Here is a 21,982-nt window from a genome sequence, read left to right on the forward strand (position 1 = left end):
ATAATGATGTTTATGAGTTGAATTGTGAGAAAATTTCATGCGTTAGAAGATTGATCGTGGGTTAAAAAGAACAGTAAAACTTTTAACCCCTGGACCCTATCTAGAGGCTATAGTTGCTCGCTCAAAAGCAACATATTCATACACATTCCCCCACTCCTACAAATTCCTGGATATGGACCTGGAGTAGGTGTTTTGATCCTGAAATTTGTATAGTTTTTTAGCCTTATAGTCTGAAATTTAATGTTAATATGATATTCATAATGAAAATGTTTACTAACCATCATCGAAAATCCTCTTAGCCCATTTCATTCCATTTCTTTCTAAAACTTTAAGGAATTCATCCATCTTTGTGGAATCCTTATCAATGATCCCTCTATGTTCAAAGTCCATTATCATAATCCAGCTGTCTGAATATCTCTTTACAAATGGTTTGTTATAGAGTACATCAAGTTTTGATACTTCATCCTCTTTAAGTTCTTCTCCCAGCTGATAAATCTTCTGTCTGAAAGGTGTCAGCATTGATACTACATGATCCTCAATATCTTGTGGAGGTTGATTCTCAACATTTGACTTAAAGCCAAATTGCTGGGTTATCTTTACTGTGTCATACAGAATAGTAAGATTTGATGGCTTCAACCTTCCAGAGGCTCTTAAGTAATTTAGCAGATCCCAAACACTTTTAGCTCTCTCCATCTCCACATTACATTTTGACAGATGGTCTTTGTATAAAACTTTTAACATTCCAAAATACCCATCAAACCATGCTGCTGTATCAACCAACAGTTGCCGGAAATCATAATCTGAGATTTCTGTAATGCAATCATTATTATAGTTTATTTATTCAAAATTAGTAATATATTATCAAATAATTATTTATAAACATAAAATATTATTTAAAATAAGGAGCTAAAAGTAAACAGTTTATACAAATATAAACAAACTGTATAGGCTTTAATTATCAACTGCATTTGGAGTAGACTCTAAAAAATCAGATAGGTAGGTAGGCGATTGATTTTGTTCCTCCATTTCAAAGTAAATGTATAGTTGTTTAAATGAACAACAAACATAACATATCCATTTAAATTAATTTACACTTCTCTCCTTCCTTCCACAAGTCATTTACCTATTTAATAAAAATAAAATTTTAACATAATTGAATTTTTACTCTGTTTTATGGCGTTCTCTTCCTGTTTTGTAAATTGTTTACCTTTTGTATTATATATTTGTAAAACGAGCAATGAATTTCCGAAAGGATTAAAAAAAGATAATTTGAATTTAATAACGTCACAAACTTCTAGAATCACAATTGATTCAGAAGTTCTAACAAAATATGAAGCAATTCAAGGTGTTAAATATATACTATATACAATACTTCATGTATTTCAGAGTAAAGCACAGTTCACTTTAGTAACTTTAGTAAATTCATGTCTAGTTGATTGGCAACATCATTATCTCACCAACTTTCACAACGTATTGTGTATATATTATATTTAGTTAGAGTAATCCATCTTTTTATTTCAATAATATTTAAATCTCTGTGGCAGAAATTAATTATGTATCATTATTGTAACTGCGGCCTCACTGGCCACTTCTTTGAGTTGAATAATACGTAATAAAGAACACGGAAGGCTTGTATCATGCAACAATCGAAATATTTTATTGTGTACTTCATATAGTGTAACTTCTTTATACTAATAACTAAGACCTCCGGTCTATACGCTGGCATCATCTCAACTAGCCACACTAGCCAGTGAGATTCTATTATACGTTGCCTGGTCTGGCATTTATGCAAATTAACCCAGATACAACAATTACGTAATTGTTTGCTAGTCTACACATACTGCCGTTACATGGCTCCCTGCAAAGTTTTCACAATCTTTGCATATTAGATTACAATTTTTATCATTTATTTTATATATACTTTTTATACGCCTATCTAAATATTATGCTTGGCTCCCTGACGGGGAATGAACATTCAATACAGTTTGTATGATTTAGAGTTCCATTTTATCCGTTGCAACCAATAAAATTAATTTGTGTACAGGTCGATCAAGTGTCTTGTCTTTTCCAATTTTGAGTTGTACTTTCCGCACAAGTCCATCTTCACTGGCATACACATTTTTTATTATTCCAAGTTTCCACTGGTTTCTAGCAGCATTATCGTCCTTTATCAAAACAACATCTCCAATTTCCATATTACGTTTTTGGTAAGTCCATTTCTGACGAGTCTGAAGAGTTGTAATGTACTCCTTTTTCCAGCGTTGCCAGAACTGCTCCGCAACATACTGCACTCTTCGCCATCGTCGACGACAATACACATCTGTATTCTGGAACGTACCAATTTATAGTTCTCCTGAGGATAGTCAAGAATTCCCAAGTCTTCTACCTTCTGTCTTGCGACTGCCATCTCACACACGAAATCTGAAAATTGTCTCAAACCTATGTTATCCCGTGGCGACACTTTAGGCCAGGAAGATAATTTAGAAAGAAAGGCATTCGCTATCACTGAACTATGGCCATACCGATCCTTCAACTCGTTTCTAGCTAGGTAGTATGCATCCTCGGATTGTAAGAGTAAATAATTATTCACCAGCACTTTTGGTTGCCCTATGAGGTGTTGGCTTAATAGATTTAGCTTCTCATATGTTGACGCAGCTTTCGATGCCAACAACGAATCAAATGCAGTTTCCCACATAGGAAATGCTAACGGATCACCGTCAAATTTATCCACCTTAACTGGTGGAAGTCTAAAAGAATCAACTAAACGGTTCATCATAGCTTCTGAATGGAGGATATAACTTGGTTCGCTATTAGGCATAAATGAATTAAGTTTACCTTGATCATATTTTGGAGTAGAATTATGTACTTGAACATCAACCTTATCCACATGATTCTTTACTTTCTTATCCAGAAATCTCTCAAGTTGTATTATTCTGTCTCCATAACTAGTATCTTTAGGAGTTGTAATATCAGAAGTGTATCCTGTTTTATCAATCGTAACGAAATCGTTATTTAAGTCTCTAAATGATTCAAGTTGAGCCTCACTCTTTGCTAATTTCTTTGCAATGCGAAGTCGATTGAGCTCGCTAGTTAGACGATTCTCCTCAGCACTAAACTCTAAGTCTACCTTCAGGGAAGCTCTACTTTCAGCCAGCTTTATTTTCCTATCCATTATAGAACTAGTAGTACTAACTGCAACACTAGCAGCAAATCCGACACTCGGATCTGACCGTAGAGACGCCGTTTCCAATAGCCTGTTCTCAGCTTTAATAAGACAAGTCTCAATCCTATTGCATAAACTGTCGTAATCTCTGCCATGATCAATCATTCGAGGTGAATCCAAAATAAACGACAATAAATTAGCATGACTTCGAAATAATCTCTGCTCATAAGACCTCAGCCGATTTATATTTTCTTGAAGGGTCTTAAGCGACACGCATGTATTTATTTCTTCTATCAAATAATACGCTTCGGCCTCACTGGCTTTATATACCTGCTCAGCACTAACCTTACTGGTCGTCATCGTATTATCGTTCAACCAACACAAAATGGCTGACAAAGCTTTATTATCGATGGTCACGTATAGACTGTAACTGCGGCCTCACTGGCCACTTCTTTGAGTTGAGAATAATACGTAATAAAGAACACGGAAGGCTTGTATCATGCAACAATCGAAATATTTTATTGTGTACTTCATATAGTGTAACTTCTTTATACTAATAACTAAGACCTCCGGTCTATACGTAACGGCAGTATGTGTAGACTAGCAAACAATTACGTAATTGTTGTATCTGGGTTAATTTGCATAAATGCCAGACCAGGCAACGTATAATAGAATCTCACTGGCTAGTGTGGCTAGTTGAGATGATGCCAGCGTATAGACCGGAGGTCTTAGTTATTAGTATAAAGAAGTTACACTATATGAAGTACACAATAAAATATTTCGATTGTTGCATGATACAAGCCTTCCGTGTTCTTTATTACGTATTATTCTCAACTCAAAGAAGTGGCCAGTGAGGCCGCAGTTACAATTATTATTATTCAGATACTACTATCAGAAAATTGTCATATTTCATATTTGGATTCTTCTTTTTGTTATATCTCATTACGTGTGGTAGCATACATTTTCATATTTATACACATGGTTGTATGGCCATTAATAGATCATACCTTGTTGCCTGCCTTGGTTGACAGACAGCGGAGATACGGTGGGCTCTGTATCATCTTGCACATCTGTGAAAACATTTTAAAAACATATTAATTAAATCTATATCTCATTACGTGTGGTAGCATACATTTTCATATTTATACACATTTATGGCCATTAATAGATTATACCTTGTTGCCTGCCTTGGTTGACAGACAGTGGTAATACGGTGGGCTCTTTATCATCTTGCACATCTGTGAAAACATTTTTGAAATATATTAATTAATACTAAATCTCATTACGTGTGGTAGCATACATTTTCATATTTATACACATGGTTGTATGGCCATTAATAGATCATACCTTGTTGCCTGCCTTGGTTGACAGACAGCAGTGATACTGTGGACTCTGTATCATCTTGCACATCTGTGAAAACATTTTTAAAATATATTAATTAATACTATATCTCATTACGTGTGGTAGCATACATTTTCATATTTATACACATTTATGGCCATTAATAGATTATACCTTGTTGCCTGCCTTGGTTGACAGACAGCAGTGATACTGTGGACTCGGTCTCATAATTTTTTAAACAATACATTAATAATGATGTTTATGAGTTGAATTGTGAGAAAATTTCATGCGTTAGAAGATTGATCGTGGGTTAAAAAGAACAGTAAAACTTTTAACCCCTGGACCCTATCTAGAGGCTATAGTTGCTCGCTCAAAAGCAACATATTCATACACATTCCCCCACTCCTACAAATTCCTGGATATGGACCTGGAGTAGGTGTTTTGATCCTGAAATTTGTATAGTTTTTTAGCCTTATAGTCTGAAATTTAATGTTAATATGATATTCATAATGAAAATGTTTACTAACCATCATCGAAAATCCTCTTAGCCCATTTCATTCCATTTCTTTCTAAAACTTTAAGGAATTCATCCATCTTTGTGGAATCCTTATCAATGATCCCTCTATGTTCAAAGTCCATTATCATAATCCAGCTGTCTGAATATCTCTTTACAAATGGTTTGTTATAGAGTACATCAAGTTTTGATACTTCATCCTCTTTAAGTTCTTCTCCCAGCTGATAAATCTTCTGTCTGAAAGGTGTCAGCATTGATACTACATGATCCTCAATATCTTGTGGAGGTTGATTCTCAACATTTGACTTAAAGCCAAATTGCTGGGTTATCTTTACTGTGTCATACAGAATAGTAAGATTTGATGGCTTCAACCTTCCAGAGGCTCTTAAGTAATTTAGCAGATCCCAAACACTTTTAGCTCTCTCCATCTCCACATTAGATTTTGACAGATGGTCTTTGTATAAAACTTTTAACATTCCAAAATACCCATCAAACCATGCTGCTGTATCAACCAACAGTTGCCGGAAATCATAATCTGAGATTTCTGTAATGCAATCATTATTATAGTTTATTTATTCAAAATTAGTAATATATTATCAAATAATTATTTATAAACATAAAATATTATTTAAAATAAGGAGCTAAAAGTAAACAGTTTATACAAATATAAACAAACTGTATAGGCTTTAATTATCAACTGCATTTGGAGTAGACTCTAAAAAATCAGATAGGTAGGTAGGCGATTGATTTTGTTCCTCCATTTCAAAGTAAATGTATAGTTGTTTAAATGAACAACAAACATAACATATCCATTTAAATTAATTTACACTTCTCTCCTTCCTTCCACAAGTCATTTACCTTTTTAATAAAAATAAAATTTTAACATAATTGAATTTTTACTCTGTTTTATGGCGTTCTCTTCCTGTTTTGTAAATTGTTTACCTTTTGTATTATATATTTGTAAAACGAGCAATGAATTTCCGAAAGGATTAAAAAAAGATAATTTGAATTTAATAACGTCACAAACTTCTAGAATCACAATTGATTCAGAAGTTCTAACAAAATATGAAGCAATTCAAGGTGTTAAATATATACTATATACAATACTTCATGTATTTCAGAGTAAAGCACAGTTCACTTTAGTAACTTTAGTAAATTCATGTCTAGTTGATTGGCAACATCATTATCTCACCAACTTTCACAACGTATTGTGTATATATTATATTTAGTTAGAGTAATCCATCTTTTTATTTCAATAATATTTAAATCTCTGTGGCAGAAATTAATTATGTATCATTATTATTATTCAGATACTACTATCAGAAAATTGTCATATTTCATATTTGGATTCTTCTTTTTGTTATATCTCATTACGTGTGGTAGCATACATTTTCATATTTATACACATGGTTGTATGGCCATTAATAGATCATACCTTGTTGCCTGCCTTGGTTGACAGACAGCGGAGATACGGTGGGCTCTGTATCATCTTGCACATCTGTGAAAACATTTTTAAAATATATTAATTAAATCTATATCTCATTACGTGTGGTAGCATACATTTTCATATTTATACACATTTATGGCCATTAATAGATTATACCTTGTTGCCTGCCTTGGTTGACAGACAGTGGTAATACGGTGGGCTCTTTATCATCTTGCACATCTGTGAAAACATTTTTGAAATATATTAATTAATACTAAATCTCACTACGTGTGGTAGCATACATTTTCATATTTATACACATGGTTGTATGGCCATTAATAGATCATACCTTGTTGCCTGCCTTGGTTGACAGACAGCAGTGATACTGTGGACTCTGTATCATCTTGCACATCTGTGAAAACATTTTTAAAATATATTAATTAATACTATATCTCATTACGTGTGGTAGCATACATTTTCATATTTATACACATTTATGGCCATTAATAGATTATACCTTGTTGCCTGCCTTGGTTGACAGACAGTGGTAATACGGTGGGCTCTTTATCATCTTGCACATCTGTGAAAACATTTTTGAAATATATTAATTAATACTATATCTCATTACGTGTGGTAGCATACATTTTTATATTTATACACATTTATGGCCATTAATAGATTATACCTTGTTGCCTGCCTTGGTTGACAGACAGCAGTGATACTGTGGGCTTTGTATCATCTTGCACATCTGTGAAAACATTTTTGAAATATATTCATTATTACTATATCTCATTATGTGTGGTAGCATACATTTTCATATTTATACACATGGTTGTATAGCCATTAATAGATTATACCTTGTTGCCTGCCTTGGTTGACAGACAGCAGTGATACTGTGGACTCGGTCTCATAATTTTTTAAACAATACATTAATAATGATGTTTATGAGTTGAATTGTGAGAAAATTTCATGCGTTAGAAGATTGATCGTGGGTTAAAAAGAACAGTAAAACTTTTAACCCCTGGACCCTATCTAGAGGCTATAGTTGCTCGCTCAAAAGCAACATATTCATACACATTCCCCCACTCCTACAAATTCCTGGATATGGACCTGGAGTAGGTGTTTTGATCCTGAAATTTGTATAGTTTTTTAGCCTTATAGTCTGAAATTTAATGTTAATATGATATTCATAATGAAAATGTTTACTAACCATCATCGAAAATCCTCTTAGCCCATTTCATTCCATTTCTTTCTAAAACTTTAAGGAATTCATCCATCTTTGTGGAATCCTTATCAATGATCCCTCTATGTTCAAAGTCCATTATCATAATCCAGCTGTCTGAATATCTCTTTACAAATGGTTTGTTATAGAGTACATCAAGTTTTGATACTTCATCCTCTTTAAGTTCTTCTCCCAGCTGATAAATCTTCTGTCTGAAAGGTGTCAGCATTGATACTACATGATCCTCAATATCTTGTGGAGGTTGATTCTCAACATTTGACTTAAAGCCAAATTGCTGGGTTATCTTTACTGTGTCATACAGAATAGTAAGATTTGATGGCTTCAACCTTCCAGAGGCTCTTAAGTAATTTAGCAGATCCCAAACACTTTTAGCTCTCTCCATCTCCACATTAGATTTTGACAGATGGTCTTTGTATAAAACTTTTAACATTCCAAAATACCCATCAAACCATGCTGCTGTATCAACCAACAGTTGCCGGAAATCATAATCTGAGATTTCTGTAATGCAATCATTATTATAGTTTATTTATTCAAAATTAGTAATATATTATCAAATAATTATTTATAAACATAAAATTTTATTTAAAATAAGGAGCTAAAAGTAAACAGTTTATACAAATATAAACAAACTGTATAGGCTTTAATTATCAACTGCATTTGGAGTAGACTCTAAAAAATCAGATAGGTAGGTAGGCGATTGATTTTGTTCCTCCATTTCAAAGTAAATGTATAGTTGTTTAAATGAACAACAAACATAACATATCCATTTAAATTAATTTACACTTCTCTCCTTCCTTCCACAAGTCATTTACCTTTTTAATAAAAATAAAATTTTAACATAATTGAATTTTTACTCTGTTTTATGGCGTTCTCTTCCTGTTTTGTAAATTGTTTACCTTTTGTATTATATATTTGTAAAACGAGCAATGAATTTCCGAAAGGATTAAAAGATAAGATAATTAAGATAATTTGAATTTAATAACGTCACAAACTTCTAGAATCACAATTGATTCAGAAGTTCTAACAAAATATGAAGCAATTCAAGGTGTTAAATATATACTAACAATACTTCATGTATTTCAGAGTAAAGCACAGTTCACTTTAGTAACTTTGGTAAATTCATGTCTAGTGGCAATATCATTATCACACCAACTTTCACAACATATTGTGTATATACTATATTTAGTTACAGTAATCCATTTGAGTATTATTTCAATAATATTTAAATCTCTATGGCAGAAATTAATTATGTATAGTCATTATTATTGATAGTTTTATGAGATAATGATTCAGATACTACTATCAGAAAAGTGTCATAATTACCTTGTTTTGATTCTTCTTTCTGACCTTCAAAGGTAAAATAGATAAATATGAATCAAAAATAATCTTTGATATTAACAGTTTAGGCCTATTTAAAAATATATATTATTAACTTGAGATTTCTTAGTAAATCTGAGCAATTTAAAAAATCACGATATTATAATAAGAATAGAACTTCATTTTTAAATCAAGTATATTTATTATGAGATAAACAATTCTTTATATGTATGAAAGATTGAATGAATAAAAGTGGTTAACCACAAAAGAGAAAAAAAAAACAAAACAATTCTTTATTTTAATAATTACATCATTTATTGTTCATAAAAAATACAGTAGCTCTCTATGTGGAGGTCCGAAATTGGAAAAATTAAATAGTGATAGACTTTATAAAAGCATGGCTAAAGAGGACATTTTAAAATTTATTTTTATGATCCATTTATTAATAGACTAAAATGCACTGCTTCCCCAGGGCTGTTAGTCAGGGTATTTGTGTGGGGTATTGTACTACCTTACTTTATGATCCATTTATTAATAGACTAAAATGCACTACTTCCTCAGGGCTGTTAGTCAGGATATTTGTGTGGGGTATTGTACTACCTTACTTTATGATCCATTTATTAATAGACTAGAATGCACTGCTTCCCCAGGGCTGTTAGTCAGGCTATATTTCTACCACCGAAACAACAGGCCTAAAAAAAGGACATGCAAAACATCGTTAGCCTGGACTGGTGTGATGTAACGGTGTACTTGTAACGCATAATCCTGGAGTCTCTCGGTATAATTCTCCCCCAACATTTGATTGTTATTCGGTCCACTTGTTTTGCCGATCGCGCAAATAAACAGCATGCTTTGTGAATGAGGGTTGCCATACTCTAGAGGTCAAAGTGTGGTCAATAATCGCTATTTGTGTTGCAGCCAGTGATATGCAATAGCCGAAGGCTAGATGGCAATCTATAGTGTTATAGCAGTTCAAGAATTGATTCTCCATGGAGAGGGAACCAACAAGATGGCGGCTGCAATCGACCAATCAGATATGCCCTACGCTGTATGCACTGCTACGCCTGTGTTGAGCCTATGTGGGTGAGAACGATATGCAACGCATCGCGTTAAGCGCATAAACGCGAACACATTCTATTATGATCCTCGTATACAAAAAATGTTAGATTACCAAGAAATTATTAATTCCATTGCGATTAACAATATATTTAATTTTATGAAAACTACACTGTGCTTTGACAAGAATATGTGTTGAAATTTATGTGTTCTTAATGTATTATATTAGATTATTATTTTTATATTAAATAATGTTTTTGAACACATTTACGGCCGCCATCTTGTTGGTTCCCCCTCCTGTTGGAATCACTTTTCAGCATGGAGTACGCCCTCTAGTGTTCTTATTACATCTCACTGGTTGCAGCTCAAAACTGCTCCGCAATAATCGGTTAAAACAAGAAATAATCGATTAAAATATGGAGCTATATGATTAAAACACGCAATGGATTGAGTGTTTTTAATCGGTTATTTTTTAATCGGTTATTTCATTTTGCGCCGTTTTTGCTGCCCAAAAATAATCGATTAAAAAAATAAACGGTTAATAATCGATTATTTCTGCTCAGCAGAAACAGGCCCTTAGAATACAGTGTGGTATTATGTTTGGACACTAAGAAAACAAATTTGTATGGGAAATCTTTATAGTCTAAATACTTTTGGGGAATTAGAAGGTGATCCATGCAAACTACACAAGTTTAGAAGAAAATAAAGTGCAAAGGCGTTGCCACTATGGCTACGTTGAGAAACACCCTCATCACTTTTTCTTCATTGTAGAAACAAAACCCATTTTGAGTAGGAAATAGAAAAATGTGAAAGTAGAGAACTAAAAGAGGATAAATTATGTGTTTACTAATTTTGCTCTAGATAACATACTCAATTGTTGACAATTTCATAGCTCAAACTATTTTTCTTATGAAAGTAAGTAATTGTTTAATATTAGGAGTTGATTAGGGGAATTGTGTTTCATCTCAGAATCTATTTAGCCAGGGTTGTAAACTTGAGGAAAAAGATATGCAGATTGTCAACACGCTTACATTGAGAAAAACAAGGGGTCTGATTATTATTAATGACTTGCTGTGTGTTTGCCTGTTGCCCCTAGATACAGGCAAACAAATCCTATCAAAATCATTATCATCAGTTTAATATTAACTTTGTATTTAAACAAAAGATAAAGTAAAAATCATCTGATTGTTTGAAACATGTATAAAGGTTATAGAAATGTTTGGTTATTACTTTATGATCCATATCTGATTGGTCGATTGCAGCCACCATCTTGTTGGTTCCCTCTCCATGGAGAATCAATTCTTGAACTGCTATAACACTATAGATTGCCATCTAGCCTTCGGCTATTGCATATCACTGGCTGCAACACAAATAGCGATTATTGACCACACTTTGACCTCTAGAGTATGGCAACCCTCATTCACAAAGCATGCTGTTTATTTGCGCGATCGGCAAAACAAGTGGACCGAATAACAATCAAATGTTGGGGGAGAATTATACCGAGAGACTCCAGGATTATGCGTTACAAGTACACCGTTACATCACACCAGTCCAGGCTAACGATGTTTTGCATGTCCTTTTTTTAGGCCTGTTGTTTCGGTGGTAGAAATATAGCCTAGCCTATAGGCCCTAGAGTACAACGGCAAAACGAACTTTTCTCGTCGACGTGCTTATTAATATAACATCATTATTCTGTTGTGTGTGGTACGGTAGTACTGTAGGCCTAGATGTTTATTTAACAAATAAAATAGCTTTACGTAGAGTTCAAATTTTAATTTTGAATCCTACATGTGAGAGTTTTAGGCAACGATAGGATGTAAACAAACCCTCATTGGCCTTCTATAACTTGAACTGCGCTGTGGGTATGAATGACGTGATTTTAAAAAAAAGCTATTACCAGATAACCGATTAACGTCGGAGAACATTTTCAGTTGCAACGCGATCATTTCTGTGGTTTGTGGTACTTAGGAAAAATCGATTATTTCTATTTTTTCAGCAGAAACAGACCCTAAAAGGGGTAGTAACAAGGTGCGAGGCAGCGAGGCACGCGAGGCATGTGCGGCAAGTCACAAATTTATACGAGGCATCAAAAAATGCGAGGCATCATTTCTCAAAATTGCGAGGCAGGAAATCACCGAAATTGAAGTAGCCTAGGCCTAGGCCCGCTAGTAGGCTAGTTCCCTTTTGCACCTGCCTTGTATTTTAACTCGAAATTTGTTAACCATGCTTTATCCTGAATACCACACCTTAGAATTAGTAGGCCTACTTTAATGAAGAATAAATCTGTTAAATTGGTGATTTTACAGACGTTTTTCTCGCATACTGTTTGCGAATTTCGCACACTCAATGTTCGATATTTTGGTTTCTATGAAACGCCCAAAGAGCAAAATTAATTAGAGGGCTAAAAACTCTGTGGAATCTTTATATTTAACGCATTATTTGGTGAAGATTATGTCGGTCAGTAAGGAAAAATGTTACTGTTGATACTGTACACTTTTAAAGAATAAAATAGAACAATTCATCATAATATCCTTAGTAGGATGTCCTAGGTCTAGGCTAGGTAGTGATGTTGATTTAGGATCGATTATTATTCTTTGAAAACAGAACAGTATCAGCAGTAACATTATCACAGTATTTTTATTGACAGATTAACAAATATATTGAAATAAAACGTGTTTTTCACAAATAAATGCATGAGAAATTGACAGATTCCACTAAGTTTTAGTCCTCTATTATTGTAGAAACAAAAATATTGAACATGCGTGAAATTCGCGAACAGTGTGCGAGGAACACGCCTGTAATTTAAGGATTTATTTGTTACTTTTATGTGGTATACTTCTAAGGTGTGGTATTCACACGATAAAGCTAGTTATCAAATTTGGAGTAAAAATACAAGAGAAGGAAACTAGCGCCAGGTTCATTAGTACGTACATGGACAACAATAAATAAAAATCGTAATATACCTATAGCCTACTAAAACAGGAATAGTGTATCATTATTAAAATATTACACCAATTATTGTTATATAAAAATTGATTAAATTATTTTCTGCATAGGCCTCTAGGTTAGGGCTAAGCATATTAGCTAAAGTTTAATTTTAGGCATAGTATTACGATTGTCGGACGTAAGTCTTTTTCACACACGCTTCAGAATTCTCTCGCAATTTTTTTTCTTTGCGGCATGTTATTTGATCGGCATATCAGTTACCTTTTATTCACCGCCAGTTATTGAACTTGTCCTGGCCATCGCTGTTCATTTTATTTGCGAAAGAGGTACATGTGTTGGTTTCCTAGAGAATGGAATGTCAAAAATTGTCTTTGGCACGCCGCTCAGAGAGAAGTCTGTGCGTTGCTGCTGAAACCACATGCTATATAGGAGGGGAATCGCCACAAGGCCAAGTCCTCTCAGGGCAGAATCACTCTGCCGCTACTTGCTAAATAGTAAAGAGGGATCGAGGCGCGCAGGTGTGAAAAAATATTATTTTCACTCTGCTATGTTCGAGAGACATGTTAAATTAATTGTAAAGTGAACACGCTCCAAATGCCAACAAACATGGCAGTCATTTGATGATAAGTGTCGCTATAACAATTATTGTTTATCGAAAGTTGAAGACTGTCGTTCAGATTTTTTAAATATGGCGCATACCGAATTACGGATGAACAACTTTTGAACAGTTTGGGCACTTTTGTAAAAGTAAAATTTGACACGATATGACTTGAATGAAAAAAACAATCGTTGCATAAAAATAAACATGTTGAGTGTATACACGAATCTATTTAGATACGCTAGGCCTATTATACAAATATAAATAATTGATTATTATGCCTATAATATATCATAATAGCACGTTAAGATATGCCTCGCATCTTTTTGAAATTGTAAACTATATACCTTGCATGCCTCGCACTTTTGGAAATGATAAAATGATGCCTCGCACAAATATTTTGCGTGCCTCGCATGCCTCGCACTTTGTCAACACTCCCCTAAAAGAGACCTAATCTTTTACTTTGATGTTGATTAGCTAGATTTCTAGTTTATAAACAATTATATTTTTTAGCCAAATAACTCTGTAACTTTTATTTTTTCAAATTAATTTGTTTAAGTAGGTTTCCAGTCATATCATTAATTTGGTTTCCAGTCATATCATTAACTAATTGGTTTGAATGACATTTTATGCATTTGCTGCAATTGTGCCATTCTTTACTGATACAAGTCCTCACACGCTAAGTGGGCGTTAAAACAGGTATTCACAATTAATACCTTAATTTAGTCTTATGTGGTATCCCATGTTAGATCTGGTTGATTGAGCTCTCTTCTTTCGGTTTCATGGGTCACTATATTTGTCAAAATTGATCTTATTTGAAATTTTATTTTTGGTTAATCTTCTTTTGGGCTACAGGGACCTCTGATAGGTAATTTGTTATCTCACATTTGATCTGGTCTGGTTCAGGGGGCTATACACAGTCATAAGACTTCAGCAAACATTTATTATCTTTATAATCTAAATATATTTTTTTTACATATTGCTCTGGTTAAAGATTATCTATAACAAATTGTATAACAGGAACTCAATAATCAAAACAAACAAATCATTAATAACAATATGATAAAAAGTTCATTTATACAGAAAACCAGGGTAGAAATTGTTATTAATGATTTGTTTGTTTTGTTTATTGAGTTCCTGTTATACAATGTGTTATCAGATAATCTTAAACCATAGATTTAATATTAACATTGTATTCTAATGTTAAACAAAGATAATAAATAGAACACACAGCAGTTTATAACTCTCTGTAGGCCTACTATTACTATTACTATTACTATTACTCTCTGTAAAATGAACTTAAGTCAATACTCTGTCATTGTACACTACTATTACTAGTGATAATGAATAGGATGAACTATAGTGAGTGGGATAACCATGGCACTACCTAACCCTAGTTCGAAATGATCAAAAGCATGGCATAGCAGATAGATTGTGGAGCGCCATACGAATACCAAAATAAAAGGTGACTGATATCCTTGTAAACCAATATTTAGTGTGGTTTTAAATACGATCCTCCGTTCAGGAGGTATGATTCTTTAATTAACATGGTGTCCTGAAATCCACTGAAAACGCATGTTATTTTTGTTTTTACTAAAGAATATCAGAAGAATGAGTAATCTGCGGTTTTCCCTGTAACTTTAATATTGTCCATGCGGTAGGGCGCCACCATAAGTTGGGATGTATATAACTTTTTGTGATGGTGGTCTAAGCCTGGACTACCTGTAATGTTTTCATGATAAAAAATGTTATGCAATTTATTTAGTAAAAACTGCCGAATAAAAAGCACGTTGTTGTTGACATGTTTTCACGAAGGATAGTTTAATAATATATCTATGTGTAGAAAAAATAAATATTAATTAAATGTAATATTTATATCTTAAAAACATTACTTAATTTACCGGGCATAGATTATTACGGAGCAAAGAATAGACCATGCTGAGTAACGCTGGGTAGATGTTTGTTGTTGTGGTTCGGTCTTTCTTTGTGAACTAAATTAACAATTTTCTGTAGAAGTGAATGTACCCATAGTTTGTTATTAAATATGTTTTATAAAATGTTTTATTTATTAATTTTTTTTTCAACAATATTTTATGAGGGTGGTCAATCCAGCCCAAGCTGATCACTAGGGACCCTCACAAAAATACAATATGACGATGTAGCAATATAAATTAAATTAAAAGAAATCAAATTTATATATATTAATATTATCATAATTCTATTTAATATGACATAATATCTGACAAATCAAGTCTTCTTTAGTCTGTATACATCCGCGGGCATCCATGCTCTGTTACAAATTTCTAATGCAAAAATCGCAGATTACTCATTCTTGTGATATATATATTCACCGTTTTTACGCTCAGCTGGTCACGACTGTTTGTCTGCAAGATGGCTTCGGTAGCACAAAAATTGTTTATTGATTTGAGTTGTAAGAGTCATTTAGACCATACATTTTTATTTTGTGCCCGATCGTCTCTTGTCCCAATCGTCTTACAACATTATTGGGCTCTCCGATCGCCTGGGCCTGATCGTCTGTGGTCCCGATCAACCGTCTATTGCACCCCTAACTAGTCTAGCCTAGTACAAGAGACTAGAGAGATTAGTAGGCCTAGATAGAAGGTTAGGCCTGACCCTAGCTGGCCTCTAGGGCCTAGGCCGGCGCTAGTTCCGTTTCGCACCTGTTTTATTTCGACTAAAAATTTATTAAGTAACTTATTGTGAATACCACACCTTAGAAATAGAATTGGGCCTCATAAGTAGACGTTTCATAAAGCGTTTAAAACATGCACTCAATCTCAAATATTATTTCATTATACAACATACAGTAGTAGTTAATCCGATATGTTGATTAGAAGTAAAGGAATTATAATTCAATGTTGGAAATTGTGTTGCGTCTAGTTCATTCGTCCTTAGTTACTATGACAGTTTTATTTTTATTCCAAATGGCCTACAGTATTTAGGCCTATATTTTTTATTAACCTTTGTTTACAGATGATGACCATAAACAACAAGCAAATGCGGACAATAAAGGGGCTCTCAAATACTTAATTTAGACAGTAGCCCAAGGGCTGAGTCACAGAAATCAGCGAACACATGCAGCTTCCATGGCACCGCTTTCTCTACACAAACTCACATAATGAGGTTATAGTAAATAGGCCTAGGCCTCTTTTGAAACAGTTTTCTGTATCCTAGAATTAAAATCAACATGTTTTGGCTTTTCAATAATAATAACAGACGTAGGCTACATTTAGTTTTTGTCATCACACGACGGCGATAATAGCAAGAAAATGCGGTTGATCACTGTTTTCGCGATATGAACAAAAATTCAAAGTCCTTATACAATGACGTCACACACCAGCACCCCATTGGCTGATTATGACGTAATGTAATTTTACCGTATCTTTAGCCACGGCGATAAACCTACAGTACATCTTATGATGATGAAATTGTCGATTTTTATTCTTAAAAGTCAACGAAAACCATGTACAGTTTCAACAGTAACAATAACATTTTAGTTGTATTGACATTGACAAAATATATTGAAATTGAACGTAATTTTCACCAATAAATGCATTAAATATGCGCATTCCACTGCCTTTTTAGCCCTCTATTATAGTTACTCTTTTGGCGCTCCATAGAAACGTCAATATTGAACATGGAGTAGGCCTAGGCCCTATGATGTGAAATTCACAAACCGCCCATGTGCAAGAAACACATCTAAATTAAAAGGATTTATTTGTTACTTTTTCTGTGATTCTCCATTGTAAAACTCAAAGTACGTAAGTAAGTCTAATTCTAAGGTGTGATATTGAGGATAAAGTTCCTTAACACACTTGGAGTCGAAATAAAAGACAGGTGCGAAACGGAACTAGCGCCTCTAGGTAGGCTAGTAGTAGGCCCCTAGTAGTAGTGTAGTCAGTACGTAGGCCTAGATGGCTAAGCCTAGGCCTAGCTAGAATAGTTTGTTAGCTAGCTAGGCTAGGTAGGGCCTATATCCTAGGATACGAATATAAGATCCAAATAAAGACCTGCTATTAAAACAATACAGTATAAAGAATTCCGTATATGATATGGTATGATAATAATGAAACAAAACTTACTTCTTGTTTTTGTCATTCTTCTGTATATATATAAAAACGTGTGGTGGGCATGCATGGGGTGGTGATAAACTTTATTTTTTATAGAGGGCGCAATCACAATTTGTCTACATTTTATCGCTGCAATATTATCGAAGAACTTTATTACTCGATCTCCGGCGGCGGGTTGGTGAAATGAATAATATTATTCCTATAATAAACAATACATTTTTAACAATAGCTAGCACGTACAATTTGATATAATGATCTCCTCGATGTTAAAATCTCCCTCTTCAAAAAACACTATCCTTACAAATAAACAAATATGTTTTTCATTCATAATTTAGTATTTATTAAAAAATATGAATAACAATAAAACATAGCAGCATAAATACTGAATTGAGTTTTAATTTACAAAATTGAATTGAAAGTAAAAAAATATCAAAATATAAAACATTTCATTTACCAAACAGACATTTAAAAATTAATTCATATAAAAAATATAATTACTGTACAAAAAAATTGAACACTATAAACAATCATTTATCAAACATTAATTTAGATTTAAACATTGTTCGTTTAATAATCGGATGAAATATGGAACAGGGTTAGAGAAGTGGCGTTTAGTAGCACAGTGGGATTCAACAAAGTTGTGACTATGTCTAGTATGGTAAGAGGAAGGATTAGAGGGCGCAAGGATTTAATTCTGTTGAGAGCCATATATATAGTTATGACTTTATATATATGGCTCTGATTCTGTTCTTCCGTTTACCTGGTCTCATTTGCATATATTTATATTTTTGTCCCGTTTTGTTTTTGTAATTCTGCATATATAAAAAATAAATTAACAAAGTATATAATTTACTGGTTCTCTCAAGTTAAAAAAAAATTGAAAGACATTCCAACTACTTCCAGTTCCTAGGTATTTTGCCTCTTTATTTTTAATATTTAAACTCAGTTCATTTACTGTACTGTACTATAATGTTGTCGTTTCATTTGACAAGCAAGGTTGAATTCCTTCAGGGGAACATTTTTGTTTTTAAAAAAAAGGGGAATCAAGAGTGAACTTTGACCTTTGGATTATTTTTCAAAAACAGAAGAAACACTTTAAACAAAATTGGATCTCTTAATTGGAGAGAATGCAATAAATGAAGTAGGTTAAGTCTTGTTTGATAAATTTCTTTCATGGAAAAATAATATTCATAGTTTATTTTAAAATGTAAGAAAAAAAATAGGTATATTATTTAAGTTGAGATAATTTGTTCCTCAATACATCCTAATTATAATCTACAATTCATTTATTAATCCATTATTCGTTTATGGCATTGAGGTCTGGGGTAGCACATATTCTTCTTACTTAAATCAATTCTTATTAAAAAAATGTATGTTTGTCATTTGATTTTTGCCTGTAATCTCAACATAGAGACTCTAATATAAATGCACAACAAAATATAAAAACAGTTAAAATGGTCTTATCTCTAAATATAGCAATAGGTAATGCCTGCAACAGGAACATTAGCAATGTTTTATACCCATATGCTTGTAGGCCTACTATTATTTTTTGTAATATTCCAGTATTGTTATTTTGTTTTGTTGTCTTTTTTTTGTTACTAACATTCATGTACCGTTTAGTACACTGAAATCTTATAATAAATCTTTATAGGCCTACTGTTATTTTTTGTAATATTCCAGTATTGTTATTTTGCTTTGTTGTCTTTTTTTTGTTACTAACATTCATGTACCATTTAGTACACTGAAATCTTATAATAAATCTTTATAGGCCTACTGTTATTTTTTGTAATATTCCAGTATTGTTATTTTGTTTTGTTGTCTTTTTTTTGTTACTAACATTCATGTACCATTTAGTACACTGAAATCTTATAATAAATCTTTATAGGCCTACTGTTATTTTTTGTAATATTCCAGTATTGTTATTTTGTTTTGTTGTCTTTTTTTTGTTACTAACATTCATGTACCATTTAGTACACTGAAATCTTATAATAAATCTTTGTAGGCCTACTGTTATTTTTTGTAATATTCCAGTATTGTTATTTTGTTTTGTTGTCTTTTTTTTGTTACTAACATTCATGTACCATTTAGTACACTGAAATTTTATAATAAATCTTTGTAGGCCTAATGTTATTTTTTGTAATATTCCAGTATTGTTATTTTGTTTTGTTGTCTTTTTTTTGTTACTAACATTCATGTACCATTTAGTACACTGAAATCTTATAATAAATCTTTATAGGCCTACTGTTATTTTTTTGTAATATTCCAGTATTGTTATTTTGTTTTGTTGTCTTTTTTTTGTTACTAACATTCATGTACCATTTAGTACACTGAAATCTTATAATAAATCTTTATAGGCCTACTATTATTTTTTGTAATATTCCAGTATTGTTATTTTGTTTTGTTGTCTTTTTTTTGTTACTAACATTCATGTACCGTTTAGTACACTGAAATCTTATAATAAATCTTTATAGGCCTACTGTTATTTTTTGTAATATTCCAGTATTGTTATTTTGTTTTGTTGTCTTTTTTTTGTTACTAACATTCATGTACCATTTAGTACACTGAAATCTTATAATAAATCTTTATAGGCCTACTGTTATTTTTTGTAATATTCCAGTATTGTTATTTTGTTTTGTTGTCTTTTTTTTGTTACTAACATTCATGTACCATTTAGTACACTGAAATCTTATAATAAATCTTTATAGGCCTACTGTTATTTTTTGTAATATTCCAGTATTGTTATTTTGTTTTGTTGTCTTTTTTTTGTTACTAACATTCATGTACCATTTAGTACACTGAAATCTTATAATAAATCTTTGTAGGCCTACTGTTATTTTTTGTAATATTCCAGTATTGTTATTTTGTTTTGTTGTCTTTTTTTTGTTACTAACATTCATGTACCATTTAGTACACTGAAATCTTTTAATAAATCTTTGTAGGCCTACTGTTATTTTTTGTAATATTCCAGTATTGTTATTTTGTTTTGTTGTCTTTTTTTTGTTACTCACATTCATGTACCATTTAGTACACTGAAATCTTATAATAAATCTTTATAGGCCTACTGTTATTTTTTTGTAATATTCCAGTATTGTTATTTTGTTTTGTTGTCTTTTTTTTGTTACTAACATTCATGTACCATTTAGTACACTGAAATCTTATAATAAATCTTTATAGGCCTACTGTTATTTTTTTGTAATATTCCAGTATTGTTATTTTGTTTTGTTGTCTTTTTTTTGTTACTAACATTCATGTACCATTTAGTACACTGAAATCTTATAATAAATCTTTGTAGGCCTACTGTTATTTTTTGTAATATTCCAGTATTGTTATTTTGTTTTGTTGTCTTTTTTTTGTTACTAACATTCATGTACCATTTAGTACACTGAAATCTTATAATAAATCTTTGTAGGCCTACTGTTATTTTTTGTAATATTCCAGTATTGTAATTTTGTTTTGTAGTCTTTTTTTGTTACTAACATTCATGTACCGTTTAGTACACTGAAATCTTATAATAAATCTTTATAGGCCTACTGTTATTTTTTGTAATATTCCAGTATCGTTATTTTGTTTTGTCATCTTTTTTTTGTTACTAACATTCATGTACCGTTTAGTACACTGAAATCTTATAATAAATCTTTGTAGGCCTACTGTTATTTTTTGTAATATTCCAGTATTGTTATTAGGTGATCATTTAGAATGCTAAATGATCACCTATTGTTATTGTATGAAATCTTTATTAGGTGATCATTTAGAATAAAATGATCACCTATTGTTATTGTACAAAATCTTTATTGTTGTTTTTGTTATTAGGTGATCATTTAGAATAAAATGATCACCTATTGTTATTGTACAAAATCTTTATTATTGTTTTCCTTGTTGTTTTTATTCTTCTTTCTGTACACTTTTTGTGTAACAATTATCTCAAAAAGTTGAATTGCATTGATCACAAAAATTACACAATGTCTTTCAAATACTTTAACTTAGACATAATAAGCTTTTCAGCGTGATCACTCATCCGTGACGTCATTTATACGCCATTTTGTGAAATCACATTATCAATCATATCTCCATAATTCATTATCACATATTAATGAAATTCACTACACGTAAACTTCAGGTAAGGGTAAAAATATTAGCAAATAAAAACTTGTGCGTTTCAAGGTCATGCGCGTGAAATCGCGCGTTAAAATTTTAAAAAGCTCAAAATTAAGTTTTGATCAATTTAGAGCATGAATTAGGCCATTTGCGTGTTTCAAAAAATTACTGCGCAAAAATGCGTTTTTGCGC

At 32.2% G+C, this 21,982-nt stretch overlaps 2 protein-coding genes across 2 annotated transcripts in view; both read right to left on the reverse strand.

Moving 5' to 3' along the window:
• LOC144837847 (uncharacterized) overlaps window positions 1-21,982 on the reverse strand; it is a 336,690-nt gene that overhangs the window by 221,686 nt on the left and 93,022 nt on the right. The gene's annotated exons all lie outside the window — the stretch shown is intronic.
• Window positions 4,157-21,982, reverse strand: part of LOC144837154 (uncharacterized) — a 30,482-nt gene continuing 12,656 nt past the window's right edge. Inside the window, exons 6-14 of the mRNA XM_078692168.1 lie at window positions 9,011-9,034; window positions 7,655-8,185; window positions 6,962-7,024; window positions 6,622-6,684; window positions 6,454-6,516; window positions 5,032-5,562; window positions 4,511-4,573; window positions 4,339-4,401; window positions 4,157-4,233 (exon numbers count right to left, since the gene is read on the reverse strand). Of these exons, the coding sequence (XP_078548294.1) occupies window positions 4,157-4,233; window positions 4,339-4,401; window positions 4,511-4,573; window positions 5,032-5,562; window positions 6,454-6,516; window positions 6,622-6,684; window positions 6,962-7,024; window positions 7,655-8,185; window positions 9,011-9,034 (1,478 nt within the window). The remainder of the gene's footprint in view (window positions 4,234-4,338; window positions 4,402-4,510; window positions 4,574-5,031; window positions 5,563-6,453; window positions 6,517-6,621; window positions 6,685-6,961; window positions 7,025-7,654; window positions 8,186-9,010; window positions 9,035-21,982) is intronic.

This window comes from Antedon bifida, chromosome 3 (assembly GCF_963402885.1).
Source record: "Antedon bifida chromosome 3, ecAntBifi1.1, whole genome shotgun sequence".
In the NCBI taxonomy this organism is placed as follows: Eukaryota; Metazoa; Echinodermata; class Crinoidea; order Comatulida; family Antedonidae; genus Antedon; species Antedon bifida.